The sequence below is a fragment of the Pelodiscus sinensis genome, chromosome 23 (genome assembly GCF_052426305.1).
Source record: "Pelodiscus sinensis isolate ZL-2025 chromosome 23, ASM5242630v1, whole genome shotgun sequence".
Taxonomy (NCBI): Eukaryota; Metazoa; Chordata; order Testudines; family Trionychidae; genus Pelodiscus; species Pelodiscus sinensis.
The window spans coordinates 19,361,184-19,384,164 of NC_143074.1; the positions used below are offsets into that span (position 1 = coordinate 19,361,184).

The 22,981-nt window shown below is 47.6% G+C and overlaps 1 protein-coding gene across 2 annotated transcripts in view; it reads left to right on the top strand.

Moving 5' to 3' along the window:
• The window catches only part of COL5A1 (collagen type V alpha 1 chain), a 317,689-nt gene that overhangs the window by 153,406 nt on the left and 141,302 nt on the right, over positions 1-22,981 (top strand). For both annotated transcript variants that reach the window (XM_075905279.2, XM_075905278.2), the window contains exons 8-11: positions 3,063-3,227; positions 4,112-4,168; positions 11,424-11,465; positions 11,749-11,811. In XM_075905279.2, coding sequence (XP_075761394.1) covers positions 3,063-3,227; positions 4,112-4,168; positions 11,424-11,465; positions 11,749-11,811 — 327 coding nt within the window. The remainder of the gene's footprint in view (positions 1-3,062; positions 3,228-4,111; positions 4,169-11,423; positions 11,466-11,748; positions 11,812-22,981) is intronic.

Sequence of the window (22,981 nt, forward strand, 5' to 3'; positions counted from 1 at the left end):
TGAGTTGTCTTGACCTGAGGAGAACCCTTAATGTGAGGTTCGGGCTACTACCCATCTGAGCTGATCCAAGCTGGTTTAAAGCCAAGGCAGGAAGAACAAGGGAAACGCTTGTGAGCAAGCTGAGGATTTTTGTATATTGATGGGTCTGGCATACGTTCCGACCAAATAGAAGGGCAACCGACCAATGTATTCATGTCCAAATCAGTGGGTGGAAGACACAGGCCCTACATCTCACTGTGGACTTGGAAGGATTCTAATGTTCATGAGAATACAGCAGCGCACCGAAATGCTCAAGAGGGAGGTAGAAATGGGGGCCCTGCGGTCTTGAAGCTGAAATCTGCATCTGATTTTTGTGATGAGAAATGGGATTCCGCTCGGAGATAGGGAACAGTTGAGAGGATTGAAAATGCATCCTGCCTCGTTGCACACGAACCCCAGCAGCCGTGCAAAGACTGGGGGAGACCGTTCTTGCAAACCCTGAGCCTTTGAATGGACGGATGTTCAGCCCTGCCTGGCTGTCACTTGTGATTTAACGATCATTCTTCACCTGGTTCAAGAAACAGAATGGCTCTCCGCCCCAGGGCAAAACATGGAGTTACATGCAACAGTTGCAGGGTTTGTTTACATACAGCAGTGGCTGGATTGGGCCCAGCAACAGCAGAAAAGGGCAGTTTGCTGTTTAGTGGAATATGGAATTGGAAAGTTGAAATAATGGGGAATTGGAGAGAGTGGGCAATAAATCCCACAAATTTCTGGAAGTTTCTTTTCCTGAAGCGGCTGACACTGGACCCTCTTGGAAACAGGATACTGGTCTGAATCCAGTATGGCAATTCCTAAATTCCTGTCACAGGAAACGCGCACTGTGAACATTAGACCAGGCCTGTTAATAATGCTGGGGACTGCCATTCTAAAATTGGACTCAGATGGAAACTGTGAGCGGAGAACTAGCAGAAGTTCACAAATGGGGTAACTTGGGTTTATAAAAATGCAACTTTTGGAGACTGAGCATGGGGGTTTTGGAAGCAGAGCTAGTCAATGAACTGAGTTCACATTGGAATTAGATTACACGGTGGCTAATAACTGTGTGATAACTGCCAGTAAAGCTGTTCTGAAAATTCAGTATGGAGAAGTATGCCTGTGAAATATGGAAACGAGGTGAAAATATGCTTTGTTCGATGACTGATCTATAGGGAGCAAGATATTCTCTACCAGAAGCAGATGTCAAAATTTTAAATTCTTATCTGCTTAATTTCCCAACAAAAGGATTGATGGAAAACTTGGTTTCTATGAGGTTGTTTGAAAGTGACAGAAGAAATTCGCTAACTTTTGGGTGTGATTTTTGTCTCTGTTTTTTCAGGTCCCCTTGTGATCCAAACTATTTGAGGGCTTTTTTTCCCCTCAAACTTCCCCTCAAATGTCAAATTTTCACACCGAAACCCCCTTCTGTCAACAAATTCCAAACATTGCTTCTTTTCCAAGCAAATTGATTTGTTTAAAAATAAATTGGAAAAAAAATCGCAAAGACTTCGCTTTTGAGTTTGTAAGTTTTAACATTTCAAACAAGAAGGACTTCCAGTTAGGATGTTCCACGTTTATGGCACAAAACAGATTCTGAGATCCGCACAATTACGGTTAAATTGACTCTAAGGAAATGTGAGGTCTTGCTAAGAGAACGTCTGGTCTGCTGAACAGTGAGAGAGAAATTTCCACTGGGTGAAGGAGAGGAAAAGGTGGTGCAGAAGTAGCTAAATTCCTTCAGACTCACAGGAGTTTAGAATTTTTCCAGGACTCTGTTTTCATTTCTGGTTTTGCCAGCATGGCAGAATGTGCATCTGTTAAGTGAGAGAAGAAAAGCTGAGAGTGATAGCTAAATTGTGATTTCCTTGACAAACACTTGGCCTTTGCAGAGTTAAAAAAGCCAACAGTGTTAGCTTATCTATGTTGTAAGACCTCTTTCAGATTGGACACGAATGCTCGTACTTATGGAATATGAGCAGTTTTGGCCCAAGAACAAGGATTGGAATGGAAGGTGACATATTACAGCAACTTTACATTCTTCCTTTCTGATGGTGAAAGAACATCTCTCTGAACTGGTGGAAGTAATTAAGGCTATGGACCATTTTCATTATTACGTGCACAGGAGAAAAATCTGTGCTCCCATCAAATCATACTTCTTTACAAGGGTCTTTAGATTCAAGGATGCCCTAGTTACAGAAGTATGATGTCATTGTTTGCATATGGGCTTGGACAGAAGCAAGGAAATTCTGATGCATTGTCTAGATGTTCTTATTTGCTGAGCGATTGAATATATATTTCCTCTTAGGAATCAGAGAAGGGAGTAATATGTTTACGGAGAAATGTGTGCTGGTGAATGAATCGGCCCCCCTCCAATAACTAAGTTTTGCAAAAGTGCACACCTGCAGTGCTCTGCTTTTGGAACAAGTCTCACTGTAATGTTGGATCTCAGAACAGCTCAGGAGTGAACAAAAGGAACCGCCCCCCATCAAAAATGGGAGGGTCTTTGTAACATGTGGGATTCATAATGATAAATTAATATTTCAGTATGAATTTTAGATATGAGACCAGATGTACATTTCTGTATGCTTGTTAACCTGGAGGTTTGACTCTCTGGGGTGTGAAATGAGCTGGTAGTGGAGCATTTAGCCTCAGGCCTCTTAAGGTGGAGTGTCTGGAACTTTTTGTCATGTGTTATTGTTCATGCTCTCTCTGTTTTCCACACATGATGTTTTACACTTGCAATATATTTCATGAAGCATATAGGAAGCCCATGGGAAATTCATATTGAGTTCTGTATGGGTGCAGCATTTTGTATCTTGCCAGTCCCCTTGAAGGAGTCCATTGGTGGACTCTAGAATCCAGTAGAGATGCTACTTTACTAAACACCCTTTCGTTATTTCCTTGTATTTGCATTTCCTTGGGGCCATTGTCATAAAGCGCCTCTCTGTTTGGAGACATCCTAAAGCTCTCCCCTTAGTTTTTAGAACATGTGGTGGGTTAAAGGTCATCTATTGTCTGACCCATGCTTCTGTTCTTCTTTTCAGGCCGAGGTGGGAACGGGGCAAGGAGGAGACGACCAAGATAAAGACTTCACCGAAGAGACAATAAAAGAGTATGATGGGAATTACTATGATACCTACTATGACAGAACTGTCTCTCCTGATATTGGGCCAGGAATGCCTGCTAACCAAGAGACAGAGTATGAAGGGGTAAGAGAAGACTTTCTGTCTTCAGACCCTTTTTGAATTTCTTTCCAGCTGTTGTATTAGCCCAGTTTTTCAGCTGTCAGAGGGGCAGGCAGGAAACCTTGCCATATTTCTTCAATCCCTTTCACTTCCCCCAGATAATACGCAGGAGTTATACAAGGAAAAGGGTCATTAGATTCCTAATTCTTGTTTACATGGGAGTGCTTGGAAAAATTAATCTGAATTAACTAAAGGTATGACTTGTAAATTAAGTAAATTGCCTCAACCCCCGTCTGAATTCAGTCATTTAGAATTAAAGTCACTTACTTCTTTTGCATTTAATTCACTTACAAAATGAGTTAAAGTGAAATCAGATTAAGGCTACTTACATTTTGAAAAAGTGTGTCCACATAGAAATTCAATGTAATTTAACTAATCCACTCTACAAGACCCCTGATACTGCAGTACACTAGAGAGATGGAACAGAAACTTAGGTAGTAACAAAATAAGTCTTTGCTCTTTTTTATGAGTCTTCTGCACCAAGTTTTGCCCTTGAGTAGTGTGGGCTCTGCTGACTGTGTCTTGGACCAAGTCTATACTAGTGGAAAAAATTGGTGTAAGATACGTAATTCTAGCTTCAACAATTGTATAGCTGGAGTCATCGTACCTTACGCTGATTTTTCTGAGGTTGCTCTCATTGACTTCTCTTACTCCTCAGGTACCTCGGTCGATCGGGGGCACCCTCAGTGTTTGATTTATCAGGTCTTTACTAAACCCACTAAATCAAACTCTGGAAGATTGATCGCCGGCACATCAATCCTCCAGTAACTGGTTCCTAGTCTGAATCTAACTGAAACTAGTGTATATCCTCTTTAACTCACTGCCTGTGTTTCTCTGGTGTGATACAGATTGGTGGCCCACGAGGTGAGAAAGGACAGAAGGGAGAGCCTGCAATCATTGAACCGGTAAGGATGTCCTCCTTCTACAAGATTTCTTCTTCGGTGTGGGAATCTGTACATGGAAGTGTCCAATATTGGAAAAAAAGGTCTGTGGTGCTTGAAAGCTTGTCTCTTTCGCCAACAGAAGTTGGCCCAGTAAAAGTTATTAATTACTTCACTCATCTTCTCCATGGAATTGAAAAGCAGCTCTAGATCCATATGTTCTGCAGCCATGTCTGATGCTTATGAGATGCAGCTTGTAGGGAAATGGTCAGTGTTTTCTATGGAATCATTTCAAAAGACATTGAGAAAAAATTATTTTATAGAAAAATCTGTAAGAAATTTTCTGGACATTTTAAATGAATTGAAAATGATTTTTGCGAGGAGGGTTTATTGTAAGAATTTTTTAATTCTAACAATTCCTAGACCAATTTTTTTCACCACTTTTATGTACAAGTGAAATGGAAAGATCCTGTCTTGGGACTCCAGCACCTTTTACTTAGTCATAGGTTTGAACAACAGCCTTCCATCTGGAATCCCTACAGTTATGGGAGAGTTTAGATCCAGGTCTGAACTTTGCAGCTCATGTCCACCCTTAATTTTACAGCTGGGGAGCACACATCTGTGGCTAGGAAAGGGTTCCCCAGCACACAGCTGTGGAAGCTGAGAATATTTTCTGCTTCAGTGTCCATTCCCTCCATGTGGTTAAAGACCCTGAAACTGCTCCTGTATAATTGTTCGGAACCGAGCTTCTACATTCTCTACTTCTCTCTTTGCCTGCGCTATGAGCAAGAGTTTCTCAGGCCCCGATTTGAGGACTTGTTCCTACCTAATGGGAGATTGATGTTGCTGGGATCGATCTCCCAGGGTTCGATTTAGCGGGTCTAGTAAAGACCCACGTAATCAACCACTGATCACTCCCCCGTGGACTCTGGTACTCCACCGGGTCGTGAGGAGTAAGGGAAGTTGACTCCTTGCAGTGGGGATGCTGCAATAATTCTAACCAATTTATGTTGATTCCAGCTATGCTATTCACAACGCTGGAGTTGCATATCTTAGTTCGATTTTGTCCCCTGGTGTAGGCCTGGCTTGAGGCAGTTTTTGGTTTTGAAGTGTAGTTGTAAAATACGTTGCACTCACTTTATCATCTACAGGAGTTTTCCAGTGACCTGACTGGGGTCTGAGATGCAAGCTGAGATTAAAGTCCTTGTTAAAGTCTCTTGGCCTTATTTTCTAAGCTCCTGAGAACCTGAAGCCTCACTTGGCTTTCAGAAGAGTGAGATGTCCATGCTCAACATTTTTTTGAAAATTCAGTCCCTGTGTGATCAGAGTTTACCTGATGGCCCATGGGAGGACCAGTTGGATTCCTTTTCCACGGGGTGTATTGGCTTGATGGGATTAACTGGAGGATCAACTGGTTGTAGTGAGCTCTGATTGACAGGTTCCCAGGGAAGGGAACTGTTATGACATAGCCCCTTTCCCATCCATAAGTGCCCTGTAAGATCTCAATTTATCTGCATCCCTCTGCTCACCCCCAAGAAAGACCCCAATGCATTCGGAATCTTTCCATTACCCCCATTCAGCTTTGCTCCGGAGTCTCCGAAAGGCCGAGCACAGATTCGTTGCTCACCAGTAACTCAGTTAATCTAATTTTTCGTTGGCAGAATGCCAACACAGGGCTCAAAGAGAGGACAGCATTTCCCATCCGTTCCCCTCCCCCCCCCCCCACTTCCTTATTTCTCTCCTGTTTGATCCTTTTCCAGAGCGGTGGGGGAGGGAGGGTTTTGAAATCTAGAACCCGTGCTTTTAAAAGAGCATTCCCTCTCCTCCAAGTCAATTCCTCCCTTTCTGGGCCCAGCCTCTATTCTGTGAACAAAGGGAACGAAATGGCCCCGTTTATCTAACTGAGGTGTGGAAAGCCTTCTTCAAATACAGGGAAAAAATTAAAAATTAAGCCCCTCCCCCGCTTAAACTTAGCCTGCCCCTGTCCAATCTGAAAAGTTACAGAACGAACAAAATAGTTAAGTGTAATCATCCAGAAAGAATTTGGCTGCCTTAGCTATTTCAAGTCACACTGGAGCATATATAGCCATTGCCAGAAAATAAACAAGACCAAATGCTGCCTTTCCTTTCTTCTGTCAGTTCCCTTCAGCTGAGCGAAATGCAGATTCCTCGTGCTCTTCATCTTCTAGCGAAGGCACTTTCCTTCCATCAGAGCTGCTGGGTTGCGGTGGTGGGGGGTGGAGGAAGGAAAGAGTCCTCTGAACTTTCAGTCCATCTGCCTTTCAATCCTTACTCAGTGCTGACACTTGCTGGAGGCAGCAGGTTAGCACAACCTTGAGCTGAATGGTCCAGCTAAGGCCAGGTCTACACCTCCAGAGAAAATGGATGCAAGATACTCAATTCCAGCTATGTGAATTGCATAGCTGGAGCTGACATACCTTGCATTGATTTTTCTGAGGGGCCTCACAGTGGGAGATCTATAGGGGTACGTCTAGACTGGTGGGTTTTAGGTATCCCGGAAAAACTCTGCCGAGTCCAGGAAACACATTTGCTCTTCTGCTTTTTTTGTGGAAAAGCAAACATGCTCTTTTGGGGAGCCCTGTATGCCTCATTCTATGAGGAATAAGGGCTCCGCAGAAGAGGAAGCTTTTCCGCCATAGATGGGGCCAAATGGTGGAAAATCCTCTTCTGCAAAAGCAATCGGAAAAAGCTTTTTCTGATAAAAAGTGTAGTCTAGACCTAGCCTAGGAGAAAAGCTCCTATAAAGGTCCATTACTCCTTGCAACAGTGAGGAGCACCCATGCCAACAGGGGTGCCCTCAGCATTTGATTTAGTGGGTCTTTACTAGACCTGCTAAATCAAACCCCAGAATATCAATTACTAGAGCGTTGATCTTCCGGCAAGTGGAGACATGGCCTAAGCATCTATAATGCCAAAGGATAGGCAGGAATGGTGTCCTTAGCCCCTGTCAGAAGCTGAGAATGGGTGACAGGGGATAGATCACTTGATGAGTCCCTGTTCTGTGCTTTGCCTCTGGTACACCTGGCATTGGCCACTGTCAGAAGACAGCATACTGGGCTAGATGGGCCTTTAGTCTGACCCAGTCTGGTTGTTCTTTTGTTCTCTTTGAACTGTAATTAAGAGCATGTGTATACATTAGTGGCACTGCTGTGCTATTGTAGTGCGTTAGTGTAGACACTACATCCACTGATGGGAGCGGGTTCTCCAGTCTAGAGGGGTTTCTATCTCCCTATCAGCGTAGTGTTATCTAGATGGGGACTTAGGTTAGTTAAATCCTCACCCTTGAGCAGCTTTGTTTTCACGCCCCAACCGATGTAGTTAAACTGACCTAATTTTTGGGTGTAAACAAGGCCTACGATGCCACATTATGATAACTGGTGTTACATGTTGACACTGTGAATAACATCTGACCCTACCCTCTCCTCCCCCCCGCCCAAAAAAAGGGACAGGATTATAGTACCTTTATTAACATGCTTGGGCTCTTCAGAGGAAAGCTGGTAAATTAAAACAACAGTTTTGTTTTTATCCCTTCAGATTAACTTTAAGGGCTCCCCATGTCCATGTCCTTTTACAAATGGCTCTGCAAGTCCTTTTGCTGAGAGACTGTCCGAAAAGGATGGCTCTTGGCACGGATGCAAAATTGGGAAACTGCTAACGAGACCTGTCGTTTTATAGCAGCGGAGGGGTGCAGAGAAAGGAGGGGGAAGAAAGAGGGTCTCTGGGATGGGGACAGAGTTGAGACGTAGACCGGAGAGACTTCATGCAAAGCGGTGAAAGCAAATTAGGAACAACGTTCTCACAGCGCTTTAACATCTTATGAAGCCAGGACGGAATGGGTTCTCACATCTACAGCTCCTGGTCAGAGTTTTTGTTCCCTCCTCTTCCCTGCGTGTCTCTCCCGCCTGTCACACAGCCTGTTTCTTACTCCTCTGCCTTGTGGTGTGGTACCGATAATGTAAACTGTTGGAATTTCTCACTGAGGAGACTTTCCAGATGTCCCCAAAGCCAGAGCCTAACATAAACAGACGGATAAACATGGGAGCATGCCCAGGCGGTCTGTAGCATGAATAGGTTAATTAGACCTTCCTCTCCCGTCCTCTCTGAGGGGCCTTTATTGCTTTGCCGATTGGCTGGGGGAAGCCAAGTTCTCAGGGCTGTGGCCATTCAAGAGACTGTTTCAAGTATTTCCCACATAAATCTGGCACCCAGGAGCTCTGGAAGGTCATAAGGCGCCTTATATGGGCAATGATTTTCTGCGGCGCTGAGGGGAGTTTATCAGCCCTGAGAGGAGGTGGAAGTCTGGAGATGAAGCTAGTCTCCAAAGCTGCCACGCAGGCAGATGGGAGGTGCCTTCGTTGGTCCAGTTTCTCGAAGGAAATGGACTGAAGAGAGGCTTAGAGGCGTCCTTTCTTTGCAAAGCAGCCAGCAATTTCTGCCCATCATTCCCTGCGAGCAGGGAAACTGAAACCGCCCCCCTCTCCCGTCCTTTGTCAGCCATCTCAGCAGAGCGGCCAGTAGCCACGTGGGCCATAAAGACTGAACCGTCCTCTCCCTGCTCTGGTCCCAAATGGTCAGGACTGGAGAGCCTCAGCTTGGAGTTTGGCTCAATGAAGGCCCACAAGCGGGGCCTCTTGCACTTAGTGATTCTTCCCCCTACTCACTTTACTTCAGGGATGGAGAAACTGAGGCCTGAGGGCCGGATGTGGCCCCTGGCTTGCCTGGATTCGGCCCCTGCAGCTTGGGGCTTCACCCCCAGTACTGGCGAGGCCCGAGCCTCAGGGACAAGATCCAGGCAAGCCGGATCCAGGCTCCACTCCCCCAGTATTGGGGAGCCCATGCTGGTGCTCCAGGCCTCTCCCCCCATGCGGCTGGGGCACACAGTCTACTATCCAGGCATGTGAGGGGAATGTGGGGAGAGTCTTTCTGCATCTCAGGTGTCAGTGAGGTGGGTTTTTTTTTTTTTTTTTTTGCTTCTGACTTGTGTGCAGCCCCTGACTGAATTTTTTTTACCTGCGGGTCAGCGGCCCCTGCCCCAAAAACGATTCCCCGCCCCTGCTTTACTTATTGCCCCGGTTCCTCTGAAATAAGAGGAAATAGAGTGTGTAGAGCTGGATTCTACTGCTAACACCTACTGTGCGCTAGTCAGTTATGTCCTGTAGACCGTGGCCCCTTGAACAGAAGCTTGGTCACACTCGAAGGGTCTCTCCGGAGCTAGAGAAGTCCTTGCACTCAGTTCCTGTGCTCCTGATGCAGAAAGGAAGAGATTTCTTAAGGCCTCTGGTCTCACCCCATCAGCCGGGATTCAGCCCGTGTAGCTGTGATATGTACCGCTTCTGCATCGGTCCAAATTCCAGTACCACAGACCCGTGCTCCCACTTGTCACCCCAAGGCTAAGTGTCTTAAACCTGCCTTGCCTTGCAAAGAGCTGCCATCTCCTGGCACACCAGGGAAGAGTGCCAGGAATGTGTGGGCAGGGGAAGGTTCGCATCTCGCTCCCTCATGCTGGGTCCCGGGGCATTTCTCTCTTTCCGCCTCCCTCCATCCTTTGGCCAGTTATCCCATTGCTCAGACTGTTCCTAGCACCACCAGCCTCATCCCTGGTATTTTTAACTACTGTTTTATTTTCCTGCTCCTTGCCTGTTGCTTGCCATAAAACTCCTGGGCGCATCTCTTCCAAAGCTGGCGGTATCGTGTCCCCCAGATTTTGCAGCGGTGCGATTCAGTTTCATGCCGCTTAGCGAGTTCCCCGCCTTATCCTCCCCCCTAGGGGGAAAATTTCACTGTCCTACCTCAAGACAAATGAATGCCATGCATGAGTCTATTCTCACGCCCATGTACATCTACTGCAGCGGAACAATGATGTTAAATTGCTGTAGGCTATGGTCCATGAAGCAAATTCTGCACTAATGTATATTGGCACAAGTGCATTGATTTCACTGGAGCCTCAGAGTATTGGGCCATTGTATATCCAAACAAGCCAGAAACCAGCCCTTAAAGAAGCTAGAAATGGGAAGCATTTGTAAAAAAAAAAAAAAAAAAAAAAAAGTTTGTGCAAGCCAAGAGATATGGCTGCAAAGGGGACGTGTGTGAGCATGTATCCCACTGGGGGACCAGTATAGTTTGATGTGTTTTCTCTCCTGGGGGTGCTGGAGGAGTGTGGGAATTGGGGCAAGACTCCCTGACAGTTTCACTCCGCTCTGCCTTTTCCACTGGGTAGGACACAGGCAGCTGGGGTGACGTCAGACCCCCTCTTCCACCGGATCCGCTTCGCTGCCTGGCCTTCGCTTCAACCCTGACCCGGGGAGACCACCCTCCTCCGAGAGGGAAGCGTAACTCGATCCCTGGGCTGGCTGCTTCCCAGGCTTCTCCTCACTGAGTCAATTTGACATTTGCTGACTTTTATGGGCTGATTTCAGGCTGGAGGAGTACTGACTCTGTTGGCTGCAAAATAGCGGGCGAGAGGTGAAACTGCTGCTTGGAATGTGGGTACATTGCTGGATTACATTGAACTCCATCAGTGGCCCAGCGATGGAAGGATGGAGCTTGAGCCATGGAGCCTTTTGTACCTGTATTCCTAGTCCGTTTCCCTATAGGTCCTTTTCCCTAAACTGCCCTGCAGCCACGCTTCTGACTCTTTCATTAGAAAGTTTCTTTCCTATCGTCCCTCCATCTCCCTTAAAAAAATCCCATTGAGCACAACATGTCCACCAGTTAAAGGAATAACTAAATATTTAATTGTTTAAAAAAAATGAGAGAACGTTATCCTGGCATGGTACCCGCACAATGATCTCATAAGTCCACTCAGGAAATCACTGCATAAAGACATTTAAAAACCCCTGGAAATGCCATAGATTTTGATTGGCACTAGAGGGAGCATTTCGAGCAAAGGGATCACCGCCTCAAAACTCCAGCACTGCTTCGTTTTGCTAAGATAAGCGAGGATTCTGCTGTCATCGGTGCGAATCTGGGAAGGGTATTAGGATCTTGGCTTTGAGTTGCACCTGGTGTGGGCTGAACTAGTTGGCATTTTGCTTTTCAATGTATGTGGAGTGCCCATAGCAATGGGCTTGTAATTGACTCAGGTGAGACGGGGGGAAGCTATTCAGGAGCAGGATGTTCTCACACCTGCTGGGCACGCGAGCCGTGGAAGTCGGAGTTAGCTAAGAAGTGACATGACTGCTTGATGTTTGAGATCCATGGCTGATGTCGCACTGGGGACGTGTCTTGCTAATCACCAATCTCTTTTACTGTTTTCCAGGGCATGCTCATCGAAGGACCACCTGGTCCCGAAGGCCCAGCTGTAAGTTGTTTTTTTTTAACACTTCTTTGGGTCCTTCTCTGGGCTTTATTATATCCATATGCCCCACCAGGATAGCCTAGAACACTAGAACTGGAAGGGACCTCTTGAGAGGTCATGAAGTCCAGGCTCCTGCCCTCACAGTATCAGAGACTTTCAAGATCAAAGCTACTCTACTAAAATAAACAAGCAGCTCCCATTCTGTTTGTGCACGCACACTCGGACAAATAACCACACACGTTCCTTTCTCGCACCTAATTTTTTTGTCCTGTCTTTTCCATACTAGGGTCTTCCAGGACCTCCGGGGACTACTGGGCCCGTCGGTCCAGTGGGTGATCCTGGCGAGAGAGTAAGTACAATGGATTTATCTGCGGTGGCTGTAGTTCATTCATGTTCTGTAGCGTGGAGCCTTAAAATGTGATTTGGGGTGTCAAACAGCTGTTCTTAGCGGCACTTCATAGCAACCGCCTTTTGCACTTGAGCCTTGCGGGGCAGGGGAGGGGGAGGGAGAGGGAGAGGGGAATGTAACCCTAGAAGAACTCAGCCTGGGTTAAAAGATGAAGGTTTGAACCAGGAACAAATATTTCTGGAGTGACCGCCTTGCCTTTACAAATGTGTCAGTGACCTCAAGTGACTTAGCAGCCAATTAACTCAAGATTTAAAAAAGAAGCTGAGTGTAAAGAAACCCTTTGACATCTGTCCACGTGTTTTATTCCTATGGGACAGGTAATTACGTGGTGTCCCAGGAACAGTTTGGAAGCAAGCATGGCTTGTCTGAGATGCTGCTATTTATGTCCGGGAGGTGGGCAGGCATTGGCCCGCCCACATCTAAATGACCCTCCCCCCAGCTTACCAGGAAGATCCAAAGAGCACTAGGCTCCAAATCATTCCTGTGGAAAAATAAAGAGAAAACAGGGACGGGTGAGGAGGTCAAAGGGCTAAAATGAGGGAGCCGGATGGGGACATCGAGTGGAGAGTCCCGGACAGCACCCACTGCCCCTTGCAGGCCTCGAGGGACCCAGCGGATGCCACCCTGTGGAACTCTGCTTGGATGCGTGAGCAGATACAGAAGCAAAAATAGGCCCCTCAGTCACAGATCCCTCCTTCGGCCAATCTCTGCTCCCTGGTCTTGTAAATTGCCATCTTGGCATAGCCAGGGACAGGTTGACGAGGAGGTCCTGCGGCTTTGAGGGGCCACAGATAGGGTGTGCATTTGTCTGAGATGCTAGAGAGCAGGCAGTGTTTTCTGCCAGCTCAGAAGGTGCTGCAGTGCTGTAAATACAGAATTAAGGTTTCTCTGCAGGATGGAGAGGATGCAGGAGCTGGACTCTAGGTGTGAAACACTTTCATTCAAACACACAGAAGGCTCCTAGCCCAGGAAAAATAGGAGTTAACTTCAGACTCAGGGTCTTAAAGAATCCACTTATTAGGAGCCAAAATATCTCCACCACTCCTCCTGCAGTCGATCGTGTTCCTTTCTCTAGGGCGTGCCATGGTCTTCCTTGGATTTCACTCGGGAACCTATAACTCGCCTCGCCGGAATGTGCTTTTCTTCTTGTGTAATGGTTTTATTTTCTTGCAAATTACCTCCAATATCAACATCCTCCTCATGCAATACTGTGCCTTTGCAGCAGGAGTTTCTGCCTTACTGAGAGACACGAGCAACTGAGCCGCGTTCTCTATCAATGCGGTTGTTAGTGGTTTTCTTTGCGATTCTTATTTTGTTTACACTTACTGCTGGGCAAAGCACCCTCCCGCCCCTGAGATGTTTTATTCCTGAAGGCTGCAAGACTCCTGGATTTTGGAGTCCAACTTGTGACACCTACAGCTCCATTTTCAGAAAGCCCTGAGCACCCAGCTGAGGTCCAGAATGTCTCTAGGTCAGGGCTAGGCAAAAGGGCCACTTGTGGGCCAGCTCTGGCCCGCCAAGCGGGTTGAGCCAGCCTACAGACTCCCTGCCGCTCCCTTACCCCAAGGGATGGGGGAGTACGCAAAGTGTCCTCCCCCACCAAGGACAGGGAGCAAGAGACTGATTGATGTGGGGGCAGGGGGCATGTGCAAAGTCTACTTCCGCCACCACGAGCGCAGGAGCCTAGAGGGAACCGCCAGCTGTTCAGAACAGCTGGTGGTTCTCTCTTGGGAGGTGGGGGCAAAGACTTCACGTGCTCCCCACAACCCCGGACAGTCAGGGTCTGTGGGTGGGGAAGCATGGAAGTGTGGCCCCACCCTTTCTGCCTCAGGCCCTGCCCCTTTTGAGGCAGCTTGGGGCCACTTCAAAAATTTCTGAAGTGCCCCCCCCCCGCATCTAAAATTATTGCCCACCCCGCTCTAGTTGGTTAGCAACTTTGAAAATCCAGCCACCCCCCTCCCCTCCGGTTTCTTATTTGGGCCTCCTGAAATTGAGGCTTTCAAATGGCCACCCTGAAAATATATCCTCTTCCTTTCTGCTTTGTTTGCTTTGCATCTGAATCACCCAACCACAGTTAAATGCCTCCCCCTACCACCTGTCCCCCGGGAGGAGGAAATTAACCAGCAAAGTCCTGCTGCTGCATTGCAATGCAGCCAGGCCATGTCTGCAGACTTAATTTAGGTCTGACACCTCGTGGAGGATTGGGAGTACTGCGACTTGCTTTTGTTTCTCTGAAGGCTTGAAAGGAGGTCATTAGAACCTAACTACTGTAGCCAGCAGCCTCTAGCTGCTGGAATCAGAACAGGCCTTCGGCAGGAATCTGATTTCATGTACCCCGAGTAAATAAATCACCGCGTTTCCAAGCCGAAAGATTTTAGAAGGAAAAAAAATGAATCTCATTGGGAAATGTTTGGGATTTTTTTCACTGAAGAGCTGTAAGGCATACCTGAATTTTAGACTGTTAGGCTTGACTTTTCCTGAATGGAGCGGAAGAGGAAATGTAGTAATCCCCTAACACAGCGCATTACAATCCATCTTGTTTTTCTCTTGATTGGCCTGCACGTAAGGAGCAAAACAGGTGATGGGGTAGGCTGGTGGGCTCCTTCCCCAGTCCAGGAAATAGTCAGTATCATACCCAGAATCTTTTCAAACCCTCCTTTGAGGGCACAAGAACGTAGTTCAACTCATGTGTGGTGGGCAATGCAGGCAAGGGAAGGCATTGCCTTCCCAAAACTGCCTACAGTGCATGGTGTCCAGCGAGCCCTGGCCCTCCAGGTGGCCAGGAAAGATTGGGCTTGAGAGCTGGGGTTGGGTGAGGCTTAGCTGGGGAGGGGGAGGGGAAGGTTGTTGAAGGTGCGTGGTCTTGGGGAAAAGGTGTGGCTTTGAGAAGAAGGGGTGGGGCTTGAGCTTCACCCACCGCCCATGATTTAACATGTAAACCTCATCTTTCCCTCTCACTCATTGTCTTCTGCAGGGCCCAGGGGCAGCTTAGGGCTGTTTTTTCGGCTTTTATCATCACTTGAGCAGTCTCAATTGAGGCTGGGCCCAATCCTGCGACAGGCAGACAACGCATTCAGCAAGAACTAGGGATAGAACTCTTGAAACCCCAGTCTCCTGACGCATGAGCTGTAGTAGTGTCTGCATGACATGCACCCGATTTCCAGCACCAGCAAGCGGCAGCCATGCGTAGGTAGCAGGCATTGGCTGGGCCTCCACTGAAGGTTCCACTTTGTCACTTCGCTGTCACGCCATTGATTTCATCTTGGCCCCGTGCAGTTCAGCGTAAGGCAGTACAACAGAGGAACTGGCTATTTCACAAAGACCTGGGTCATTCTGGGACGGGTATCGGGGTCCCGGACAGCCACAGCACCAGGCTGAGGGTTTAGGGGTATCTAGGTCTTAACCCCCTCCAAGACCCTGCAATCCCTCTTGGGCCCCTCCTCTTCTCCTTAGCAAGGAAGAGGGAGGCTAGAATTCTATTCATGCTACGCGAAAGGAAGCCATCATTAAGTCAGGGCCCAAGACGGGGAGATGGCCAGGCAGGGACAGGAGGATTAACTCTCTTTACACCAACATGAGCCTAAAGACACTTGGTTTGGGTGAAAGATTTGGCCCTTTCTGATCTCTTGGCCTAGCTCGAGTGCAAACCAGGGTTAGGTCACTACTACTGTTCCCACCTTAGCCAAGTACAGCCATTGCTCCAAACTCACCTCCTACTTCTACTGAGTGGTGCACAACTGACAGTCTTTTCTGAGTGGAGACTGGAGGGTAAAACAGCATGGATGGCTGCATCCCACTGACAAAAGGTTAGAGTTTTAGGATAGCAGGGTCCCTTCTAGATGTCTTCCCCACGGTACATGGAGAGTGTAGCGTGCAAGATTCTCGTCAAAGAACCATAGAGTTGGAAGAAACCTCTGGAGGCATCAAGTCCAGCCCCTGCCCAAGGCAGGACCAACCCAAACTAAATCAACCCAGCCAGGGCTTTGTCCAGCCAAGACTTAAAAACCTCTAGGGATGGAGATTCCACCCCCTCCCTAGGGAATCCATCCCAGTACTTCCCCACCCTCCCAAGGAAATAGTTTTTCCTTATATCCAACGTAGACCTCCCCCACTGCAATTTGAGCCCATTGCTCCTTGTTCTGCCATCTGTCACTACTGAGAACAGCCTCTCTCCATCCTCTTTGGAGCCTCCCGTCAGGATGTTGAAGGCTGCTATCAAATCCCCCCTCACTCTTCTCTTCTGCAGACTAAATAAGCCCAAATTCCTTCAGTCTCTCCTCAAGTCATGTTCTCCAGCCCCCTAATCATTTGTGTTTCCCTCTGCTGGACCTTCTTCAATGCGTCCACATCGTTTCTGTAAAGGGGGCCCAGAACTGTGCGCAATACTCTGGATGTAGCCTCACCAGTGCCGAATAAAGGGGAAGAATCACTTCTCTAGATCTGCTGGCAATGCTCCTTCTAATGCACCCTAATATGCCGTTAGCCTTCTTGGAGCTGTGCAGAGTGCACTTGGGGGCAAGAGAGAGGTAGATGGACACAACACTATGGTCATGGGGAAGATCGCCATTGGCTCAGAGGACTGCTATTATGGGCGAATTCAATGAGTGCCAAAAGTTCACCCAAAAATAAAACAAGCCCTAACTACAGACTCTGCCAGTGGCTCATTGTTGTGGTTGAAGTCATGGCCAGTCTTTCAACCTCAGGTTGTTTGGTTTTTTTTTTCTCCTTAATTAGCAAACAAAAGGCTTATAATCTGCCAAAAAAACAAGAGTCTATTTTCCTGGAGTCTGCTCTGTTACTCCAGAGGCGAAACGAGCAGCAGTGGCAATACACCATAGAAGATCTGTAAGACTATCTAATGCATCTACTCCCCTCAGCACTGTTATCCAGTGAATACCCAACACTGTCCCGAGGATGTGAATGGCGGGCAGAAGAAATTTCCCACCACCTCCTTCTTAGGGTCTTGAACACATTTGTCTGGAAGGCCCTTTGGTCTAATTGCTAAAGCGGGCACTGGGGCAGAACAACTTCTGTTGACTTAATAGAGCAGTATAATTGCCCCCTGTCTCCTCCACAGACTGTGCTGTCGCTTCAATCTAGGAAGTGGTGGGGGGAATCATAGCATCATAGGACACCAGAACTGGAAGGGACGTTGAGAGCTCATCCAGTCCAGTTCCCTGCCCTCACGGCAGGAACAAGCACCATCTAGATTATCCCTGACAGGTGTCTATCTAACATGCTCTTAAATATCTCCAGTGATGGAGATTCCACAACCTCCCTAAGCAATTTATTCCAGTGTTTGACCACCCTGACCATGAGGAAGTTTTTCCTAATGTCCAACCTAAACCTCCCCTGCTGCATTCTAAACCCATTACTTCTTGTCCTATCCTCAGAGGCCAAAAAGAACATTTTTTCTCCCTCCTCCGTGTAACACCCTTTTAGGTACTTGAAAACAGCTATCGTGTCCCCTCTCAGGGTATGTCTACACTACCCCGCTAGTTCGAACTAGCGGGGTAATGTAGGCATACCGCACTTGCAAATGAAGCCCGGGATTTGAATTTCCCAGGCTTCATTTGCATAAGGAGTACAGCTAGTTCGGATTAGGAAGCCTAATCCGAACTAGCTACTCCGTGCCGCGTGTAGCCGCGCGGCACGGGGTTTGAACTAGCCAGGATTTAAAAATGGCGGCGCCCAGCTTATGCAAATGAAGCCCGGGAAATTCAAATCCCGGGCTTCATTTGCAAGTGCGGTATGCCTACATTACCCTCCTAGTTCGAATTAGGAGGGTAGTGTAGACATACCCTCAGTCTTCTCTTTTCTAAACTGAATAAGCCCAATTCCTTCAGTCTTCCCTCACAGGCCATGTTCTCTAGACCTTTAATCATTCTTGTTGCTCTTCTCGGGACCTTCTCCAATTTCTCCTCATCTTTCTTGAAATGTGGTGCCCAGATCTGGACACAATACTCCAGTTGAGGCCAATCAACGCAGAGCAGAAGAACGACTTCTTGTGTCTTGCTCACAACGCTCCTGTTAATGCATCCCAAAATCACGTTGGCTGTTTTTGCAACAATATCACACTCCTGAGTCATATTTAGCTTGTGGTCCACTATGACCGCTAGATCCCTTTCTGCAGTGTTCCTTCTAGACAGTCACTTCCCATTCTGTATGTGTGAGACTGATTGCTCCTCCCTAAGTGGAGTACTTTGCATTTGTCCTTATTGAACTTCATCCTGTTTAGCTCAGACCATTTTTCTAGTTTGTCTAGATCATTTTGAATTATGACCCTATCCTCCAGTCCCCACAAATCCCAGCCATCTGCCTTTGCAGGGTACGATATGAGCACTTGGCTCTAGGCAAAAATAGCTGGCATCTGGCATCCATATGTTTGTCTTCTTAATGATTGGCTGTGGGGCTACCCGAGTGGTATAAATGGGATTAGAATCAGGCTTACTCTCAGGCTGTGTCCAGACTCAGGGTTTTTTTTTCCGAAAAAGTAGCCTTTTTCCGAAAAAACTTCACCTGTGTCTAGACTGCAGCCGCGTTCTTTCGAAATTAAATTGAAAGAGCGCGGCTTTTCTTTCGACGGTGGTAAACCTCATTTTACGAGGAAGAACGACTTTTTTCGAAAGTGCTCTTTCGAAAAAAGGTGTTCTTGAATGCAAACAGGGGTTTTTCAAAAGAGAGCATCCAGACTGCCTTTCGAAAAAGCGGCTTGCTTTTTCGAAAGTTCCGCTTGCAGTCTAGACGCTCTTTTTCGAAAGAGGCTTTTTCAAAAGTATCTTTCGAAAAAGCCTCTTTCGAAAGAGGCTTGCAGTCTAGACATAGCCTCAGGGTGGTCTAACGGGCCACAGACAAAGCACTCAAGTGTGAAGTTGTATATTGATGGCACACGAAGGCTACAAAACAAACAGGGTGGCGCGAGCTACCACAGCCAAACCTGCTCCCCACCTTGCTGTGCTATTTGTCTCCCTCCCAGCATCAGATGTCGGCCGTCTCCTTGCTTCCCATATTCCCCCATCTCACATGAGCAGCTGGCTGCTTCGGTCCTCGAGGCAGCTTTAGTACAAGTGAATGGATCTTGTTGGCTGTCTTCACACCAAGCCATGGCCTGTTCAGCCAGGTCTACACTAGACCCCACAGTTTGGCTTGAGGTGCGTAGCTGGAATTGGCTTACTTTCAGCTGTGGTGGTGTCCACACTGCAGAAGACCCACGGGAGAAAATGCTTCCTTTGGCTTCCCTTACTCCTCACAAACGGAGGAGTACTGGGTGCCGGTAGGAGCTGCCTTCAGCATTTAATTACGAGTTTGTACTAGACCTGCTAAATCCAACACCAGAAGATGGACCTCCAGAGCGTTATTCTTCTGGGAAGTATAAAAGTGCCCTTCAAGTCTAGCTTGACAAACCAGGAAAGGTTGCAGATAGGGCTAAGACAAGGTCTGGCCAGATAAAAGCAAGGGAAGGGGAATAGGTTTCCGGTAGGGTTTTTCTTGAGGCTTTGTGCTAGTTGATAGGTGTGCTACTTAATGTGCTAGTTAATAGATTCCAACACTCACATTTCTTTTGAGGTCTTGGTTAGTAGGGGAGCTGGTTCTTGACATTTTTTGTTGGTTTAATGCCTCAAAATTAAGAAAAAAACAGAATAAACTTGATATATGAGAGGGGTGGAATCCACCTCTTTGCAGAAAGCCAGTGCAAGGTCTGTTTTAAAGACCTAAGTAGTTTATGAGCTTTGTGCTGACTCTTTGGCTCAATAGTGAATTTCACTCTAGGAGCTCAGATCAGTGCAAAACATGGCCAACTGGTCTTTCATCCAAATCCTTTCCCTTTAATTACTATGTCTTGCCTGGCTCCAGGCACCAGGACACCAGCTGGAAATGACTCCACACGTGTTCACAAAGGAAAACATAAGAAGAAATATAGCAAGAGAAGAGGAACAGCCATTGGGAAGATGTGGCTACGTGGCATGACTCTTCTTTGATTTCATCTCCTGCATGGACTATCATCAACTTCCATAAGCCTTCTCTAAGGCCAACGTTGCAAAATTGTGGCCTCGTGCATTGCGTTCAAAATCTTTCCTGGATGGGCATTTTCTTTTGGTTTCCTTGCTGCATGTGCTCTTGGGATTTATCAGAATTAACAATCTGGGTGGTCCCCTTCTCCAAAGATGGGTGATTTCCACAATGCCTCTCCAGCGAGCTTCTGCCTGGAGTGTGTGACTGAGGGGGATTTTTGAACGCAAGGCGCTTGCTTGGCTGCCTTCCATTGGGACAGACTCTGAGCTTGAAGATGCCGGAATACCAGACGTGGCATTCTCAGGTTTCCTGCCCGCTGGCAACGGCAGGAACCCCTTGGCGGCAGGTCTTCAGTAGCAACTTCACAGTCTCACGATATGCACATGCAAAAGGCAGCGGTGGAGAGTTCAATGGATGTGTCACTGCTGTGGTTTTAAGATTGATTCAAATGAATTATTGGGCATCAGGGCAATCTCTCGTGATAATACTCGTTGGGACCCTTTTTAAAAAATGAAGGCTTGTTAGCATACTGAGTCTCAGGGAATCTGGCTGGGATTTTCTGGCCTCCTCTGACCTCTCCAGCGGGTTTTGGTTAAAGCTCCACCTCACTGAAACGCCTGGTGTATTTCTTTTTCTCTCTTTTTTTTGGGGGGATGGAACAGGAATAACGTTCCTTGTAGCAGTGACGTGATTGAGAATGAAAGGACTGGCTGTGCTGTACCGATCCGGGCTTTGGAATGTGCAGAATGTCGATATTGATATGCCACCGCCGCTCAGCTCAACCATCATGCCTGGCCTTAGCCAGGAACTTGGCTGAGAGTTGTTACGTTCACCTGTTCGAGACTGTGGTTCCCATTCTTCTCTGAGCCCGTGGGCAGAACCCAGCGTGGTGACTGAGATTGGGGGAGGGGCACAATCCTGGGACTGACGGGGTGTTTTTTGGCCGTGCGACATGACCTCATAACAGCCCTCTCGTGTCCAAGGGCCTGTGTTCCTTGCAGCTGGCAGCACTTGAGGAGTCATCCGGTTATTGATCTGTCTTTGCTAACCCCATTTGCTCCCCACCCGCCCCCAGCCTGGCCTGGAATTCCCCCCGGCAGTGAAGGAATTCTGCCCTGGGACCTTTCCCCAAGTGACAGAGCTGTGCATCTGCAGGGCAGCCTTGAACTGGGCCTTGTTTATCCTCTAGAGCTGCTTCTTTAATCACCTCTACATGTACGACAGGGGTGGGGAGCCTAAGGCCTAGGGGCCAGTTGTGGCTTAGGGCCTCCCCCAGCACTGGGGAGCCCATGCTGACACCTCAGTCCCCCTCTCATCCACTGCCTTCCCTCAGCGTCCAGACCCTGACTGATTTTTCTGTGGGTCAGCAGGCCCTGACCCAAAAAAGGTTCCCCGCCCTTGAGATACGATGCCCCTCCCCACTCCACTGAGTTCATTTATGCAGCAGGCTGCAGAGTGGGCCGGGTAGCCTTTACTTCTGCCATTCTCCCGTGGGATGGCTGGATGGCGCCAGCAGGCAGCAGGCCCGAGATCTTCTGACACTTCTCTCTGCGCACCCAGGAACGAAAGGCAGCATCTACACTTGGGAGCAGCCAGCACATTCCACGTTTGGAATAAATATTCTGTCCAGAACAAAATGTAACCCCACGGAATGCAATGGATTGTGCCTAGACAAGTGATGAATTACCAGCGCCGGGCAACCAGAACTGTATTGAATCCTGTCCATGTTACACCAGAACATCTTTAATTCATCTTGTTACTAAGGATTATTTTTCCTGTATACGGCTCACACATGGGACTTTGCTGTTACTGAGTTAGACGTTTCCCCGATCCTCGCATGGAAACAAAAAGATGTTTTTAGATCAGCCAGGTCCATCCAAGTAATGCGCCAATGGCTGTATATCAATATAAGCCACCCGTAGTGTTCAGTATATTGCTATTATTTTATTCATCATTCTGGTTGGCTCATTTAGCTCTGCATCGCCTACCTCAGGCAAGGTCTATCCAGATTTCTCTGCCCTCTGCTGGAGGCATCAGTGCCCTGACAGTCCCTGTCCAAGGAAAATCCACACCGACCAGATGACAAACAAGACAGTCCTCCAAAGGCCTAGAAGTACCAGGAGGGAAAAATGACCAATCAACAACCAGCAGGGCAGTTAAGACTGGCCTACTTTTGTTCAGAGGCAGAGCTAGATGGGACTGGTACAGGGGAAGAGTTCCTCAGGGCTCACCCAAAATTAAGTCCCTGGTCAGGGCTTTACCCTAAGTGCTGCAACAAAGTGCTTGCATTTGAAGGTCTTTTCTTCTCTTTGTTTAAACATACCAGACCCTGAGTGGCTCTTTTGTTATTTGAATGTTTAGAGTTAGGGTGGGGAACCTCTTTTATTCATCTGGGGGCCACTGACCCACAGAAAAATCAGTCAAGGGGCCACACAAGTAAGAAACAAGAAAGCAAGCAAGAAAGAGGAAAAAACCACTCACCTCACTCATATTCCCCTCAACTCGCGCTCTATCCTGCCAGGGACATTGAGGCTCAGGGCTTACTCCCAGCATGGAGATTTGTTTTGAGCTATCTGAAAATAAGCCAGGAGCTGGAAGTTCTCCATCCTGGTTTAGAGACTGGCACTAAGTTTATGGAACACACTCCCCTGCCCTGAGCTGGTGGCCAAACCTTGTAGACCAAGGCAGGAGGAAGGGACATGCCTGCTAATGGCACCCATGGCTCATGCTGCCCCAAACCACAGGGCTTTCCAGCTGTGCAAGTGGAAGCTGCAGAAAACCTGTGAGGAAATCATCTTAGAAAATATTGAAGGCAGATTTGAAGAGAAGAGCCTCTTGGAGGTGGCACCAGGTATATCCTAGTGTCCCTAGAAACTGTGGACTGGAAGGAACAGATGGAGAAAGCAAACTCCTTTGGACAATGTGACTTTGGCCAGTGGAACAAGGGCTCTCCCATTTATCCAAGCTATATATTACCCTGTGATCAGAAAGATCTGCTGTTCTGACCATCGCTGGGATGTTGCACCCATCTGCTCAGGGCACTGAACAAGGAAGGATGGTCAGCCTCTGGAACTTGCACAGTCAGCCTCTGGAACTC